This window comes from Mustela putorius, unplaced genomic scaffold (genome assembly GCF_011764305.1).
Source record: "Mustela putorius furo isolate JIRA1106 unplaced genomic scaffold, ASM1176430v1.1 tig00000095_pilon_pilon_pilon, whole genome shotgun sequence".
In the NCBI taxonomy this organism is placed as follows: domain Eukaryota; kingdom Metazoa; phylum Chordata; class Mammalia; order Carnivora; family Mustelidae; genus Mustela; species Mustela putorius.
The window spans coordinates 31064122-31082710 of record NW_025421280.1 but is presented as its reverse complement, the minus strand read 5'-3'; the positions used below and the strand labels follow the sequence as shown (position 1 = coordinate 31082710).

The window sequence follows — 18589 nt, the reverse complement described above, 5'->3', positions numbered from 1 at the left end:
AAGTCATTTTGCCAATAACAAAAACATAGGGATCTCTAACACAAGCTCTTACCCATTCTTCATCCATGAGGAAAAAAGAAAATGCACAATTATTAGACTGATGAATATAAGAGCCATTCCAAACTCTTACGTGACTTAAAGCATTAGTAACCTTCCATAAATTTTTTTGTCTTTTATGATAATCAACAAAAGGAGATGGCATAGAAAGTCCTTGCCCAAGCCACACCAGATGTGCATCTCCTGAAGCTAAGGTTTGCGGTACAATGGGATCATCAAAAACTTGCCATATTAACTTTTGATGAGGGCAGCAGGGTTCCCTAGTGCAATTGGTGACTGCCATCCCCATAGGGGACCAGTCCCATACAATTCCGTAGGAATCATTAATAAGAATACTGGGGTGAGCTGCTCTACAATCCTTCTATAAAGGGCAAATTCCCTCATCTGACCACATCTGCGCTGGTTTGCATTTGGGAATAGGGGGTGCTGCGTTATAGCTAGGACCCCGATATTTGTAGGCTTGGAATCCTTTAACGGAAAGTAAATGTAACTGAGCTTTAGTCAAGTAATTATTAGTAGGAAGGTCCACCAACCATCTCTGATCACCAGGAACAAGGCAGCTGGAATGACTGCCAATACATATTGGCCTATTTTGATATCCAAAAGTAAGATTAATATTTGTGCCCTGTTTGCCCACAGTTGAAACACTGTCCTTTAAATTTTCCTGTGGTCAGAGCAGCCATTGCTTGAGCTAACAAATCAGCTCTATAGGTCTCTGTTCCTACTCCTTGACATAGCTTAATATAATCTGTCAATGTTCCCTTGCCTTTAAAGGGTGCTAGCAACTTCTTACAATCAGAATTAGCATTCTCATAAGCCAACAGTTGCATAATGGTACCCCCAGCCTCAATATTATTTATCTGTCTTTTGACAGCCTCTTGTAATCTTGCAATAAAATCAGTATAGGGCTCCCTTGGACCCTGTACCACCTTTTGAAAAGAAGAGCACTTATCTCCCTGAGATTCTATTCTCTCCCATGCTCTCAAACAGCAACGCCAGAGCTGCTCAGCAGCTTGATCATTCATTAATATCTGGTCTTGACCCTGGGCCCATGGTCCACGACCCATGAGCTGTTCCATGGAAATAGGAATGTTATGAGCTCTATTATGGGCAGCTGCTATTTCTGCTTGATCTTGCCACCATGTTTTGAACTGCAAGAACTCACTTGGAGATAGAACTGTTCTTGCTAGCAATGACCAATCCGTCGGAATAAGTCGATTGCCTTCTGTGATGCCTTGAATAATTCCCGTTGTAAATGGAGAATTAGCTCCATATTTTTGCACTGCCTGTTTTAGTTCCTTCAACAATTTGAAGGGAAATTGCTCATGCTTGGCCTCATAGACACCATTAGGGTTGTTAGGATCATGTCCTGGAGCGACATGTTCTGTAATAATAACCGGGAAATTAAAATGCAAAGCATCTAGGTCTCCCGCTCACTGTGCTTCAAGGAGGCCTTTCTGAACAGCCGATAGCATGTACTTTCCATCTTTTTCATTTAATGGTGCCCTCTTATAGAACGGCGGAGCCGATGGCAACAGTGACATGGGCACCTTTTGTTCTGTTACTGGAGGAGAAGGAGGAGGAGGTTCCTCCTTTCTATATTCCTTTCTGGTAGCCTTAATAGTTTCTTTCTCCTCCTGGATGGCATGTTCAGGTTCCTCTTTTTTAGTTTCTCCTGAACATTATCGCTCTCCGAATCAGTGGTTTGTAAAGGCTCCAAAACGGAGCGAATGAGGGTCCAAGTAGGCCATATAGTGACTGGAATTTGCTTTCCTTTCATATATGAAAGTTTTAACTCGTGACCTACTTTTTCCCATGTTTGTAAATCTAAAGTCCTAATATAGGGAACCAGGAGCAATGTTCTTTGATTACCTTTTTTTTTTTTTTTTTAAAGATTTTATTTATTTATTTGACAGACAGAAATCACAAGTAGACGGAGAGGCAGGCAGAGAGAGAGAGAGGGAAGCAGGCTCCCTGCTGAGCAGAGAGCCCGATGCGGGACTCGATCCCAGGACCCTGAGATCATGACCTGAGCCGAAGGCAGCGGCTTAACCCACTGAGCCACCCAGGCGCCCTTTGATTACCTTTAAAAGCTCCAGAAGTTGACCCTCGCTGACTTTTGCTCCTCCCACCTTCAAGAGCCTTCTCAATAAACACACGTAAGGGCTCTCTAGATTACCCATACCCTGCGATAATTGCCCACAACTCACCAGCGGGAAAAAGGAACGGCCATGCAAAACTCACGTTGGGGCTTCTTCTCCTGTTTTATTTCTGATCAGATCAGGTCTGGTCTGGCCCCGGTCCCTGTTCGGGCGCCACTTGCCGCTTCCAGTCGGCGACGAGAGAAGAGTTAGGCACAAACAAGTCAGCTGCAAGAGATTGGGAGCAGGGGACAACAGTCGAAAAGGACTGCTGCCAGGAGCAACTCCACAGTCTCACTTTTATTGGATAGAAAACAGTAGCCAACAGAAGGACTGATGAAGGTCAAACGTTAATCCCGTCTTGCACACAAGAAGGAGGATAAAGTTTATAGTTAATCAAGCACATTCAAAGGACTCATCTAACTAACAACGAGCACTTCTGGGAAGAGAAAGGAGCGATATCGAAAAAGGGAAGCAGGCGGTATTTCCTTCCACCCTGAGCTGACTGGGGCATTCCTGGTGCTCGGCTTCCCTGAAGCAGGCGGCCTTCTGCCCTGAGCGAGCCAGGCATCCCCAGCTGCCCAGCTTCATGGTCGTATATCGTCCTTCTCCCCAAAGACCTGTTGCCAGTATATGTTTTTCTTAAGGCCATCTCTAAATGTGCTTGGCAACTAGTAAAATCCTCCAGGGGTTATAGTTTAAGTAACAAATTGTTCCGAGGGGCAGTAGCATATAGCCTTAAGAAAAACACATACTGGGGCGCCTAGGTGGCTCAGTGGGTTAAAGCCTCTGCTTTCAGCTCAGGTCATGATCCCAGGGTCCTGGGATCGAGCCCCGCATCGGGCTCTCTGCTCCGCAGGGAGCCTGCTTCCCCCTCTCTCTCTGCCTGCCTCTCTGCCTACTTGTGATCTCTGCCTGTGAAATAAATAAATAAAATCTTAAAAAAAGAAAAAAAGAAAAACACATACTGGCAACAGATCTCTGGGGGAGAGGATGATACATGGCCTTGAAGCGGAGCAGCAGGGGATGCCCCGCTAGCTCAAGGCAGAACATGGCCTGCTTCATTTTTTCCATTATCTACCCCCCGCCCCAGCACCTGTGGCTAGTTAGGTAAGTCCTTTGAATGTGCTTGTTCAACTATAGACTTTATGCTGCTTGTCCAGACATACTTTGCCTTCCTTCTTGCTTATCTACAAGGCATATGACTAATGTTTGGCCTTCTTCAGCTCTTCTGTTGATTGCTGTTTCTATCCAATAAAAGCTGGACTGAGGAGTTGTTCGGGGCAACAGCCTTTTCTACTGTTGTAGAAACAGTACAGCTGCTCCCTTTCTCTTGCAGCTGACTTGTTTGTGCCACATTCTTCTCCCGTGCACCCTCAGGGAGCAGCATGTGATTATTGCTATTAAGCTGAAATTCCATAAAACTCTAACCTCTCACTCCCCAGATGCGTTAAGAAAGATCAGATGTTGGCCATTGGATAATTTGGACAATAGTGCAAAATCGAGGCGGGGCTCCTTGACAGGTCAGATACAGTTTCTCTATGACTTTTTTTCTCTCCAGTGCCTGGGGGAGTAGCTAACACACAGTAGGTGCTCAGTATATGCTTTCTAATTTGTTTCTTGATTTCGAGGACACTTACGTTATAGCCTGCTATGGGAAATGCAATTTTTGACTAGCAGCTGTGTTGATTGGGTAATTTCCACCTATTAAAGACTGGTCTAAATGCTGTTGAGGTTGTAAAAGCAAGAGAAAGCCAAGCTAGTGCCTTCACGGAGTTTAAAAGCTTAGATGTTTACATAGAATACACTCCAGAGACCACCCTGTAAACCAAATGTAAAATCACATCCCATATAGGAGGCTCTGGGTGGCATATTGTAGGAAAGGCTATAATGAGAGAAGGGAAAAGAAATTCCTTGAGGAGCTTAGAATTTCAATCTGGAAAGGAAAAACGTGGAATAGATTATTGGGTACAAAGTCAGTCATGACTGATTTCATCCATAGCTGAAAAGAAGCAGATTTCAAACTGTAATACCTAGGTTACTGTCTTCATGCTGCCATTACTAATGGCTGAAAACACTTAGGGACTTAGGGAGCACACACTACGTAGCAGTTACTGTCCTGGGTGGTTAATGAGTATCACTGATTTAATTCACAGATAGCTGCCCTGTGTGGGAAGTGCTGCTCTTAGCTCAATTTTATGGATGAGGAAATTAAGGCCGAAGAAAGCTCCATGGCCCTAAAGGATGCACAGAAGGTAAGCGATAGAATAGGACCTAAAGCCAAGCAGGCTGGCTCCAGAGCCGATATCCTAGATTCAGATCCAAATTTTGGACTGTACTAGTTTTCTGTGGCTGATATGACAAATCATCACAACCTGGCTGGCCTAAAATAACAAAAATAACAGAAGCATCTTCTCTCACACTTGTGGAGAACAGAAGTCTGAAATCCAGGTGCTGGCAGGGCCAGTGTCCCTGTGAAGGTTCTGCGGGGGAGGGGTAAGGTGGGGGTGGGGTGGGGGTAGGGGGTCCTTCATTGCCTCCCCCAGCTCTGGGGGCCCCAGATGCCCCCCGGGTTGTGGTCGCCTTAGAGGCTGCTTTTATTTTTATTTTTTAATTTAATTTGTATAATGCTTCATTTTATGTTATTTTTTAATTTTTTTTATTATGTTGTGTTAGTAGAGGCTGCTGTTAGGTCAATGGGCTTGGGTACAGGATGCAGAAAGGGCCACAGAGTCCCCCTGGCTGAAGAACAGGCCCGTCAGACTATCTGCAGGCTCTAACTGACCAACGGGCTACTTGCAACCAGGCACAGTTCCCAAGAAAGGGAAGATTCCATATGTCGCCAGACCGCCTCCCCTTCCCCCTTTAAAAACGACCCCCACCCAGTGCCTCGTGACAGCCTCTCCTCTGCTGTCTTGCCCACTGTTCCCTTGTGGTGTATTCCATAAACTTCTATCACCTTTATTCTGCTTCAGGTGGATTCTTGTCACCACCTGCAACCCCAGCGTCCACGCAATCATCACCTCATATTTAGGGGGCCCCCATCCGATCGAGACCCCTGATTTAGTGGTACCCTAGGTACCACAGCCACATCTCCCCAAGGTCTGCTTCTGTCTCTACGTGGCCTTCCCCTCTGCGAGCTGCACTGTGTCCTTCCCTCTCTGTATAAGGACACCGGTCATTGGATTTAGAGCCCACCTGGTGAGTCCAGGATGGTCTCACTTCCAGATCCTTACATCTCCTTTTCAGATAATATGTAAAGTTTTTTCCAGCAAGATAAACACAACACCAGGCAAAGTGGGTGCAAGGCAAGATTTACTAAAAACACTCTCCGGGGAAGTTTCAGGGCTCAGGAGAGGGGGAGGCGGGAAAGTTGCCCCAGGAGGAGGTGGGCACCCTCGGGCGAGGTTCCGGATTCTGGAAAGCAGAGTGGCGGAAGTCGCGCTGATGTAGGGAGAAGGGGGCTTTTAAGGGGCCTCCAGGGGAGTTCAGGGGTCTTTTAGCAAGTTTCCCTTATTTGGATATTTCGCCTGCTCATGGAGTCCCATTGGTCCACTGGAGCCCGGGGCAGGGGTCTCAGATTCCCGCTTGTCAGGGTCCCATTGGTCCACAGGAGCCCAGGTGGGAGGGTTTTCATATTCCTGCTTGGGTCTTTGTTCTCCTGTCTGAGCTCAGGTTTTGTGGCGGGGACTTTTGCCATCTTAAGTAGCCCTTTCTTTCTGCCAGCCCAACAGAATATATACTACTTTGTGAACAAAATGATAAAGTGCTGCAAGAAGGAAGTCATAGTGGAGATAACTGATTCAGGCTGCACTTCTTGGTAACAAAGGGACCCCAGGAGGATAGAACAAAAGACCAAGACTTATTAATCTCTTACTATGAGCCAGACCCTCTCCTCCATGTGTACAGTTAGGGACTCACCTTGTGAGTAAGGAACTCTTAAAATTCCCATTTTGCACATGAGAAATTGAAGCTTGCCCAATATCATAGCTGAAAAGTATCAGAACTGGGGCCTGAGCTCAGGCCATCTTGTTGTGCAATTTTACCCATGGAAAGTCATGCTGTGCCACATGGGGAAAGGCAGGAGCATTCCCAGGGAGAAGGGCAACCTGTGAAAAGGAAGGTATCCTGTCCACGTGAGGATAGAGCCAGGAAAAGAGAATCATAAAAGCTAGATCCTTGGGTGTGACTCATAGGCAGGAGTGTCTGAGGTCAAGAAAAAATTTTAGAGAGAGGAAAGGCTGCTTTTCCTTTTTGCTATTTTAACATCTCAGTCCTGAAAGCACACTTCTATAATGACATTCTATTGTCAATTTCATTATACCCATTTTACAATTGAGCAAACCGAGATTCAAGATTTAAGTGGTGAAGCTAAAGCCCCATATAAGGGGAGGAGTGAGGAGTTCAAATTTGGGGCTGATTTCAAAACCCACTCTTCACTTGTATGTCCTGGAACAGGGAGACCAGTACTCTAGGGAGAGGAATCCTGAAAGAGGAAGCAGATTTCTATTATGGTCTAGCTCTGGGCAATGGCAGACCGAACAACTGAGGAATTTCTCCTTTAGAATTTACCCCCTCTGCTGGAGAGGTTATTGTTTTTTCCTTCCTTCCTTCCTTCCTCCCTCCCTTCCTTTTTTATTTTCTTCCATTCCTTCTTCTTGTCTTTTAAAAAGATTTTATTTTTTTGAGAGAGCAAACACGAGCCGGGGGCAGGGGCAGAGAGAGATGGAGAAGCAGACTCCCTGCTGAGCAGGGAGCCCTACTTGGGGCTCTATCCAGGGACTCCAAGATCATGACCCACACTAAAGTCAGATGCTTAACCAAGTGAGCCACCCAGGTGACCGAGGTTGGTTTTTAAGTTTTGCAAATGGCATCAGCTGTCTGCATATATTTTGTCTCCTTTCTGGTAGCACCTGCGGTACTATGGGGGCTTGTGGCTGTTGGTAACTGGTTCCTCAGGGAGTCCCAGGAGATGGAGAGGAGAGGTTGAGCCCAAGATTCCATGCAAAGCGGGGGAGCCTGGTCTGGGGAGCCTCCAGAATTCTGCCAGAAAATTGGGGGCTGCAGGACCAGAGCCACCTAGTGTGGAGGCAGTGGCCATGGGGATAAGAGTTGTGTTGGGGTTTGACTTCTTTCATTCACCACCCTTCTTGCCCCAGGACTGTCTGTGCTGCTGCTCTTGCCATTGGGAGCTGCAGCCCTGAACCCTGGAGGTGAGCCTGGCCAGCTGGCCCCATGAGCGGTGGAGGGCATGCCAGCCTGGGCTCTGTGTTCCTTCACTGCGAAGGGAGAGCCAGGGAGAGGAGGCTTATTCTGTGAATGAACCTCTTCCTCTTTCTCTGGAGATGAGAGAAACTTTCTTCCTCCTCAAATACCTAATGTTCCCTGAATTCTTCCTTTTCAAGAGCAGCTAGCCTTCCCCTCCTCCGCTCTCTGGTTCCCAGCAGGCAGCTGGCATCCTGCATTCCCTGGGGCTTTTGACCACAGTCTCCATCCCAACAGTGTCTGCGGTTGGAGGTGCCCTTCTGACTCCATATCTCTCAGGGCCCCTTCCTGTTGCCGTTATGTTGATTCATATTTCCCTCTGGGGAGATCTTCAGCAATCCCATGATGGGTTGTAAAGGTACAACAGGTACAGGCTTGAGGGTATTGGAGAGGGACCTCCAAGATTGTGGGACATTCAGTCCTCAGTCCTGGGAGCAGCACAGAAGCACTTTGTCAAGAGAATATGGGCCAGAGGAAAAGTGGTGGGGAGGGGGCAGTGCTGGCATGTTGCCAGGGGGATGCAGCGTGAATATCTCTGGCTTGTAACTAGAGGGCTTGTAACTTCTGTCCCTCCCTCCCTCTTTCTCTCCCCTAACCCCCTTCTCTCCACACTCAGAGAAAAGATTGTGTGGGGACACAGGAAGAAAGGTGGCCATCTACAAGCCAAGAGAGAGCTCTCACCAGAAACCAACCCTGCCATCTCCTTGGCCTTAGAACGCAGCCTCCAGAAACAGTTTGAGAAAACAAATTTCTGTGGTTTAAACCTTCTCATTAATAACCTATTATTATGCAGCACTCACAGACTGATACACATGAAAATGGAGAAAACAAAGAAAATGTAAAGACTGCAAACAAAGGAAATTACCATAATTCTATCACAGACACTAGTGAAATATTTGGAGGTAATTTTTCCTCATCTTTTAAAACATATAAATAATATTTTCTTTTATCAATGAATGTGAATGTCACTGTGTTGAGTATTGCACGAACAATGAATCTTGGAACACTGAAAAAATAAAATAAGATTAAAAAAAAAATACCTTCCAGGGTTTGGGGATGTTGGGGTTGCATGAGGGAGAGCTTGTGGTGATGGGATCTTTATCTGCTTTATTGCAGTGACAGTTACAGGAATCCACATGTGCGATAAAATGTCACAGAACTGTACATGTGTTGTGCTGATGTCAGTTTCTTGGTTTGCATATTTTATTATTACATAAAAATACATAAATACATAAAATGTATCTTTTGCAGGAAGCCAGGGAAGGGTCCTCTAGGTATTGTTTTTGAGACTTACTGTCAATCTCTGTTTATTTCAAAATAAAACTTTAGAAATAAAGAAGTCTTTGAATAGATAACCTAGATAAAAAACGATCTGTTCAGTCTGAACCATAGATCTCTAGGGACCAAAACACTAGTGGAATTATCTTCATAGAAAATTGTTTGTGAGGTCTTCCTATATCAAAAAGGTAGAAACCATTAAGGAGGCTTTCCCAGAAATACTAGAAAGGCTGAGGAAATACTTAAAAAGAGAAGTGTGAGTTTCAGAGATGTTCATGATAGGGAAACACAGGGCAAGGAAGCATCCAGACTAGCAGTTTACCAAGTAGCTCATCTAGATAAGTAAAAAGGAAGTCTTTTCAGCACACCCAGACCAAGACCAGATGGTATCCTCCATGGCTGGGCTCGCTGGTGTCTGCACCATGAGGAACGGGCATCTATGGTTGCTGCCAGGTAGGCAGAATTACAACAATGGTGATAGGACAATTAAAGCTACGCAGAAACTATCCAGTTTGAGAATTATCTCTGCTCTTTGCTTTATTTCTAGCTTTTGCTCTATTTCTTCTTCTTTTTTTCACTCTGTAAGGATAAACAAGGAAAAAGTTTTAATGCTATTAATTATATTAAATTCTCAAAGAAGAAAGTAGGTGGAACTTACTTCTAGGGCAATTTTTAGAACTTATCAGAGCTTTCTCATTTTCTGGCCTATATGAGACCTCGTTCTCCAGAGAAACAGAACCAAGTTTTGGCATATTACATATTTGTATAAAGATGTGTATATGTGTATGTGTATGCGTGTGGGTATAGACAGATGAGAAAAATGTATTAGTTTAAGAAATTGTTTTATGAGATTGTTGAAGTTAGAAATTCCAAAATCTGTAGGGCAGGCTGGAACCCCATGGATGTTTCCAAGGACACTGATGTTGATCTTAAGTCTGAAGTCAGTCAGAAGCAGAATTCTCTTTCTTGGAGGAGGTCAGTCTTTTTAGCGCTTAAGGTCTTCAACTGATTAGACGAGGCCCACCCAGAGTGTCTGCTTTACTGAGTCTACTGATTTCACTGTTAATCTCATTTAAATAACCACCTTCACAGCAGCATCATGCTTCCCATGAGTGGAATGACAGACTCTGACAGGTGATCAGGTGGTTGCCTGTAGGACAGATTCCTTCACACCTGCAGTGGTTTCCATACCATGAAGCATGTTCAGTGACTCATCAGTCAGGACCAGATTAAGAGATAAAGGGAAAGGCTGTGCCCCCAGGACACTGTAGGACAGCCAGGAGCTCACTTTGAAGGAACCAGAGAAGCCATGCTGCACCTGGAGAAGCCACTTAACCAGGAGATGGTGGCTCCAACTGCTAGTGTGATAGTTCCTACCCCTCACCTGTCATCAGCTCCCTGTCTTGAGATGCTAGGGCTCCCTACCCATCCAGTACGACTGTGAGCTGGGACTCAGACTTGGAGTTGGCTGACTCCCAAACCCATGTTCTTCTTGTGTGCCCCAAAATATGTGGGTTAAACAGGGGGAAGTCATCCTGGAAGAGAAATCCTCAAGGTAGATTTCTGCCATTGCCAGAGAAAATAGGACCTGGCTATGGGCAGAGTACACCAACCTGTGGACTTTGTACTTCAAGATTTACTCTCTCCATGGTACTTGGGTGACCCAGCCAGTTAAGCATCTGCCTTCAGCTCAGATCGTGGTCCCTGGGTCCTGGGATTGAGCCGTGTCAGGCTCCCTGCTATGTGGGGAGTTTGCTTTTCCCTCTCTCTCTGCCCCTCCCCCAGCTTGTGCTCTCTCTACTCTCTCTAAAATAAATAAATATTTACTAGCAAAGTATTTAACCCCTCCATTGGGAGAGGCTGGAATTTCTGTGTTGTGTCCCTGACATCGCCTCTGTATATTCTGTGCCCTTACCTGTAGTTCTGAGGCTGCATGATGGTGCCTGTTAGTGACTGACTCCTCAGGGAGTCTGAGGAGAGGGAGGGTAGAAGACTGGTTCTCAAATCTTCATGAATCACTAGAGCCTTGGGAGGGCCATGGGCTACAGAATCAGAGCCACTTTCTAGGATGAAATGGCCCTGAGGACAAGGGTTGAAACTGGAGCTCCATCATGTTTCTTTGTCATCTCTCTGTTTTTTTCTGCTCCAGGACTCTTGATGCTGCTGCTGTTGCCATTGAGAGCTGCAGCCCAGAAGACTAGTGGTGAGTCTGCCCAGCCAACCCAACTGGTGACAGAAGCTGGGGAGTGCATGAAAGGGTCTGGGTCCTCAAATGAACAAGGGGAAAAAGGCGGGCATATCTTCAGGTGAGGTTCTGGTCTTCTGGAGATAACAGAGACTATTTCTACATCCCCAAATGTCCAGAATTTTCTGTCCATTCCTCTTTCAATGGCAGCCATCCCTCTCCTTCCTCCAACTCACCTCCCTCCCCCAGCTGGCTGCTGACTCCATCCATTTCTTGACTCGTCCTTCTGACTATGGTCTCTGTCCCCACAACATCTGCCTCTACAGATTGTGCTCGCTGGTGCCCTCCAAACTCCACATGTGCCAATGCCACTGCCTGTCGCTGCTCTCCAGGATTCAATTCTTCATCTGGGGTGATCTTCACCAGCTTGTTGGAGATCTGTGAAGGTACAGGGGCTTGGGATGGTGGTGGGGCATGGAGCTGGGTGTGGGGGGAGAAGTGTTCTCTCTGTGCCTCAGTTTGCTTGTCTGTAAATTGCAGACAATCATTGTACCTACCCCCCATGGATGGAGTAAGATTTAAAATTCATGTGTGTGAAGAACAGGTGAAGACTAGTACAGACCAGACTGTCAAACACAAGCTATTTATCATGGTTACTGCTATTATTACTGTGATTATTCTCATAGCACAAGGAAAGGAAGAAGTGGAAGAAACAGGAGAGAACAATCAACCAGTGCCTGGAAGATTAGACTTCATCTAGTAGGAGCTTACTGGGAATAGTTATTCCTGATACCTTTGAAAAGTTAAGAAAAAAAATACCCTAAATTTTCCCGGTAGTTTGTATAGTGGACTTATGGGTGATTTTATTTTCATTTTTTTACATTTTCTTTCTCTTCTAAGTATCTATGTTCCATTTAACATTTGGGGGAAAGTAAATTTTTAAAAAATCTTATTTTATTTAAATTCAATTAATTAACATATGTTGCATTATTAGTTTCAGAAGTAGAGTTCAGTGATTCGTCAATTATATATAACATCCAGTGCTCATTACATCACATACCCTCCTTAATACCCATCATGCATTTACCCCATACCCACCCTCTCTCCTCCAGCAACCCTCAGTTTGTTTCTTATGATAAAGGGTCTCTTATGATTTGTCTCTCTGATTTTATCTTGTTTTTTCTCTCCCTTCTCCTCTCCTCCTCTGTTGTTTTCTTAACTTCCATATTTGAGTGAAATCATATGATAATTATCTTTCTCTGATTTTATTTTGCTTATTTTGTTTATCATAATGCCCTCTAGTTCCATCCATGTTGTTGCAAATGACAAGATTAAATTTTTTTTAGATATATCTATCATCTATCTATCTCACATCTTTTATTATCCATTCATCTGTCAATGGACATCTGGGCTCTTTCCTTATCTTGGCTATGGGAGACACTTCTGCTATAAACATTGGGGTGCACATGCCCTTTCAGATGACTACATTCGTATCTTTGGGGTAGACCTAGCAGTACAATTGCTGGGTTGTAGGGTAGCTCTATTTTCAACTTTTTGAGGAACCTCCATACTATAGCAGCTTGCATTCCCACCAACAGTATAAGAGAGTTCCTCTTTCTCAGCATCCTTACCAACACTTGTCTTTTCCTGAGTTGTTAACTGTAGCCATTTTGATGGGTGTGAGGTGGTATCTCATTATGGTTTTGATTTGTATTTCCCCGATGCTGAGTCATGTTGAGCATTTTGTTATATGTCTGTTGGCCATTTGTCTTCATTGGAGAAATATCTGTTCATGACTTCTGCCCATTTCTTGACTGGATTATTTGTTTTTTTGGGTGTGGAGTTTGATAAGTTGTTTATAGATTTTGGGCACTAACCCTTTATCTGATAAGACATTTGCAAATATCTTTTTTAAAATTTTAAAATTTTTTTTATGTAACAGTGTAACAGTATTCATTATTTTTGCACCACACCCAGTGCTCCATGCAATCCGTGCCCTCTCCAATACCAACCACCTGGTTCCCCCAGCCTCCTACCCTCCACCCCTTGAAAACCCTCAGATTGTTTTTCAGAGTCCATAGTCTCTCATGGTTCACCTCCCCTTCCAATTTCCCTCAACTCCTTTCTCTTCTCCATCTCCCCATGTCCTCCATGATATTTGTTATGATGCACAAATAAGTGAAACCATATGATAATGGACTCTCTCTGCTTGACTTATTTCACTCAGCATAATTTCTTCCAGTCCCGTCCATGTTGCTACAAAAGTTGGGTATTCATCCTTTCTGATGGAGGCATAATACTCCATAGTGTATATGGGCCACATCTTCCTTATCCAAATATCTTCTCCCATTTTGTCACTTGTCTTTTGGTTTTGTGGACTGTTTCCTTTGCTCTGCAAAAGCTTTTTATCTTGATGAAATCCTAATAATTCATTTTTGCCTTTGTTTTCCCCACCTTCGGTGAAGTGTCTAGAAAAAGTTGTGGCAGATGTCAAAATGTTGTTGCCTGTGTTCTCCTCTAGGATTTTGATGGGTTCCTATCTCACATTATGTCTTTCATCCATTTTGTGTGTAGTGTCAGAAAGTGGTCCAGTTTCATTCTTCTGAATGTGGCCGTCCAATTTTCCCAACACCACTTGTTGAAGAGACTGTCTTTTTCCCATTGAATATTCTTTACTGCTTTGTCCCATTTCTGGGTTCTTTACTTTGTTCCATTGTTCTATGTGTCTGTTTTTGTGCCAGTACTATGGTGTCTTGATGATTACAGCTTTGTAGTATAACCTGAGGTCAGACATTTTGATGCCTCCAGTTTTGGTTCCCTTTTCAACATTTCTTTGGCTATTCAGGGACTTCTGGTTCAATATAAATTGTTTGTTTGTTACAGCTCTGTGAAAAATGTTCATAGTATTTTGATAGGGATTGTATTGAGTGTGTAGTTTGCTGTAGGTAGCATATACATTTAAACAATATTTTTCTTCCAATCTATGAGCATGGAATGTTTTTGCACTTTTTAATGTCTTCCTCAATTTCTTTCATAAGTGGTCTGTAGTTTTCAGAGTACAGATACTTTGCCTCTTTGGTTAGGTTTATTACTAGGTATCTTATAGTTTTTGGTGCAACTGTAAATGGGATGGATTCCTTAATTTCTCTCTTCTTTCTCACTGTTAGTGTATAGAATTTCAAGTGATTTCTCTGTATTGATTTTATATCCTGCCACTTGGCTGAATTGCTGTATGAGTTCTAGTAATTTGGGGGTGGAGTCTTTTGGGTTTTTCACATAAAGTATCATGTTATCTGTGAAAAAAGAGTTTGACTTCTTTGCCAATTTGGATGCCTTTTATTTCTTTTTGTTCTCTGAGTGACTGCTGAGGCTAGCACTTCATGTACTATGTTGGACAGCTGTAGTGAGAGTGGGAATCCTTGTCATGTTCCTGACCTTAAGGGAAAAGCTCTCAGTTTTTCCTTGTTGAGAATGATATTTGCTATGGGCTTTTCATATATTGCTTTTATGATATTGAGGTATGTTTCCTCTATCCCTATACCATGGAGAGTTTTAATCAGGAAAGGATCTTGTACTTTGTCAAATGCTTTTACTGCAATCATTGAGAGGAGCATATGATTCTTCTCTTTTCTTTTATTAATCTGGTGTATCACACATTGACTGATAGATGCATATTGAACCACACTTCAGTTGAGGAATAAATCCCATTGGTTGTGGTGAATAATCCTTTAATGTACTGTTGGATCTTATTGGTCAGTAGATTGGGGGGAATTTCTTTTGGGGGGGAGAATATATATATTTTTAATTAACATATAATGTATTATTTGCCCCAGGGGTATAGGTCTGTGAATCATTAGGTTTACACATTTTATAGCACTCACCATAGCACATACTCTCCCCAATGTCTATAACCCAGCCACCCTATCCCTACCCCTTCCTCAACCTCCCAGCAATCCCCAGTTTGTTTCATGAGATTAAGAGTCTCTTATTATTTTTTTCCCTCTGTACCCCGTAGGACCCCCCTCCCTGCCTCTCAAATTTCTCACATCAGAGAGATCAGATAATTGTCTTTCCCTGATTTACTTATTTGCTTAGCATGATACCCTCTACATCATTGATACCTTTCCAGGATACCCTTGGTATCATGGCATGATCCATTTTGAGGTATCAAGGAATGATACTCTTCCATCATTTCAAATGGCAAGATTTTATTTCTTTTCATGGCTGCATAGTATTCCATTGTATATATATTTATACCACATCTTCTTTACCCATTCATATGTTGATGGACATCTAGATTCTTTTAATAGTTTGGCTATTGTGGACATTGCTGCTATAAGCATTCGGGTGCATCACTATATTTGGATCACTATATTTTTATCTTTAGGGCAAATACCCAGTAGTGTGGTTGCTGGATCATAGGGTAGCTCTACTTCCAACTTTTTGAGGAACTTCCATACTGTTTTCAGAGTGGCTGCACCAGCTTGTATTCCCACCAACAGCATAGGAGGGTTCTTGGGGAGAATTTTGTATCCATGTTTATTAGGGACGTTGGTCTGCAATTCTCCTTTTTTGGTGGGGTCTTTTTCTTGTTTGGGATCAAGGTAATGCTAGCTTCATTAAAAGAATTTAGAAATTTTCCTTCCATTTCAACTTTTTGAAACAGCTTTAGAAGATAGGTATTATTTCTTCTTTAAATCTTTGGTAGAATTCCCAAAGGAAGCTACCAGCCCTGGAGTGTTGTTCTTTGGGACATTTTTTGATTACTGTTTCAATTTCCTTGCTGGGTCTGTTCAGGTTTTCTATTTTCTTCCTGTTTCAGTTCTGGTAGTTTTTATGTTTCTAGGAATGCATCAATTTCTTCCAGTTTACTTAATTTGTTGGCATATAGTTGCAGATAATATGTTATTATAATTGTATTTCTTTGGTGTTGGTTGGATCAATCCTCTTTCAGTAATGATTTTATTAATTTGGGTCTTTTCTCCTTTCTTTTCCAATAGTCTAGGTATTCAAGTTTTTTAGTCTTATTAATTTTTTCAGGACTTTATCAATCATTAATTCTTTCAAAGAACTAGTTCCTAGATTTGTTCATCTGTTCTACTGTACTTTCGGTTTCTATTTCATTCAGTTCTGCTCTAATCTTTATTAATTTTCTTCTCCTGCTAGGTTTAGGCTTTACTTGATACTTTTTATTCAGCTCTTTTAGGTGTAAGTTTAGGTTGTGTGTTTGAGCCTTTTCTTGTTTCTTTTTCTTTTTTTTATTTAATTTTTTCAATTTATTTATTTTCAGAAAAACAGTATTCATTATTTTTTCACTACACCCAGTGCTCCATGCAATCTGTGCCCTCTATAATACCCACCACCTGGTACCCCACCCTCCCACACCCCCACCACTTCAAACCCCTCAGAATGTTTTTCAGAGTCCATAGTTTCTTATGATTCACCTCCCCTTACAATTTACCCCAACTCCCTTCTCCTCTCTAACACCCCTTGACCTCCATGATATTTGTTATGCTCCACAAATAAGTGAAACCATATGATACTTGATTCTCTCTGCTTGACTTATTTCACTCAGCATAATCTCTTCCAGTTCCGTCCATGTTGCTACAAAAGTTGGGCATTCATCCTTTCTGATGGAGGCATAATACTCCATAGTGTATATGGACCACATCTTCCTTACCCATTTGTCCGTTGAAGGGCATCTTGGTTCTTTCCACAGCTTGGCAACCGTGGCCATTGGTGCTATGAACATTGAGGTACAGATGGCCCTTCTTTTCACGAAATCTTTATCTTTGGGGTAAATACCCAGGAGCGCAATGGCAGGGTCATAGGGAAGCTCTATTTTTAACTTCTTGAGGAATCTCCACACTGTTCTCCAAAGAGGCTGCACCAACTTGCATTCCCACCAACAGTGGAAGAGGGTTCCCCTTTCTCCACATCTTCTTTTTCTTTTTTTTAAAGTTTTTATTTATTTATTTATTTAAAAATTAACAGTATTCATTATTTTTGCACCACACCCAGTGCTCCATGCAATCCGTGCCCTCTATAATACCCACCACCTGGTTCCCCGACCTCCCACACCCCTGCCACTTCAAAACCCTCAGATTGTTTTTCGGAGTCCATAGTCTTTCATGGTTCACCTCCCCTTCCAATTTCCAACTCCTTTCTCCTCTCTAACTCCCCATGTCCTCCATGCTATTTGTTATGCTCCACAAATAAGTGAAACCATATGATACTTGATTCTTTCTGCTTGACTTATTTCACTCAGCATAATCTCTTCCAGTTCCGTCCATGTTGCTACAAAAGTTGGGTATTCGTCCTTTCTGATGGAGGCATAATAAATACTCCAGAGTGTATATGGACCACATCTTCCTTACCCATTCGTCCGTTGAAGGGCATCTTGGTTCTTTCCACAGTTTGGCAACTGTGGCCATTGGTGCTATGAACATTGAGGTACAGATGGCCCTTCTTTTCACGACATCTGTATCTTTGGGGTAAATACCCAGGAGCGCAATGGCAGGGTCATAGGGAAGCTCTATTTTTAACTTCTTGAGAAATCTCCACACTGTTCTCCAAAGAGGCTGCACCAACTTGCATTCCCACCAACAGTGGAAGAGGGTTCCCCTTTCTCCACATCCCCTCCTACACATGTTGTTTCCTGTTTTGTTAATTTTGGCCATTCTAATTGGTGTAAGGTGATATCTCAATGTGGTTTTAATTTGAATCTCCCTGAGGGCTAGTGATGATGAACATATTTTCATGTGTCTGATAGCCATTTGTATGTCTTCATTGGAGAAGTGTCTGTTCTGCACAGCAAAGGAAACAGTAAAAAAAAAAAAAAAAGCAAAGAGGCAACCCACGGAATGGGAGAAGATATTTGCAAATGACAGAACAGACACTTCTCCTTTTCTTGTTTCTTGAGAAAGTTGTGTAGTGCTGTGTACTTCCCTCTTAAGACCACCTTTGCAGCATCCTAAAGTTCTTGAAGAGTTATGTTTTCATTTTCATTTGCTTTCATGTATTTTTAAAATTCTTCTTTAATTTCCTAGTTGAACTATTCATTTTTTAATAGGATGCTCTTTAATTCCATGTATCTGTGTTTCTTCCAAATTTCCTCTTGTGATTGAATTAAGTTTTAAAGCATTATGATCTGAAGATTGGCAGGGAATAATCCTAATTGTTGTTGGTTGGACATGATTCTTTTTTTCCTTTTTTTAAAAAAAGATTTTACTTATTTATTTGACAGATAGAGACTACAAGTAGGCAGAGAGGCAGGCAGAGAGAGACAGGAGGAAGCAGGCTCCCTGCTGAGCAGAGAGCCCAATGTGGGGCTTGATCCCTGGACCCTGGGATCATGACCTGAGCTGAAAGCAGAGGCTTTAACCCACTGACCCATCCAGGCACCCCAGTTGGACATGATTCTTGACCCAGTGTGTGATCTATCCTGGAGAATGTTCCATATGCACCTGAGAAGAATGAGAATGCTGTTGATTAAGGACGGAATGCTCTGTAAATGTTTGTGAAGTCCATCTGGTCCAGTGTGTCACTCAAAGCTTTTGTTTTCTTGTTGATCTTCTGCTTAGATAATCTATCCATTGCTTTGAATGGAGTGTTAAATTCCCTTACTATTCTTGTATTATTATCAATGTATTTGTATAGCTTT

The 18589-nt window shown here is 42.9% G+C and overlaps 1 protein-coding gene across 8 annotated transcripts in view; it reads left to right on the top strand.

The window, feature by feature from the left end:
• The first annotated feature begins 3556 nt into the window (after positions 1-3556).
• LOC101673359 (adhesion G protein-coupled receptor E2) overlaps positions 3557-18589 on the top strand; it is a 41321-nt gene continuing 26288 nt past the window's right edge. For 3 of the 8 annotated variants that reach the window (XM_045082859.1, XM_045082840.1, XM_013054060.2), the window contains exons 1-3: positions 9003-9194; positions 10891-10944; positions 11253-11372. In XM_045082859.1, coding sequence (XP_044938794.1) covers positions 9125-9194; positions 10891-10944; positions 11253-11372 — 244 coding nt within the window. In that variant the 5' untranslated portion in view covers positions 9003-9124. The other 5 variants (XM_045082822.1, XM_045082874.1, XM_045082849.1 and 2 more) reach the window with 4 other exon arrangements.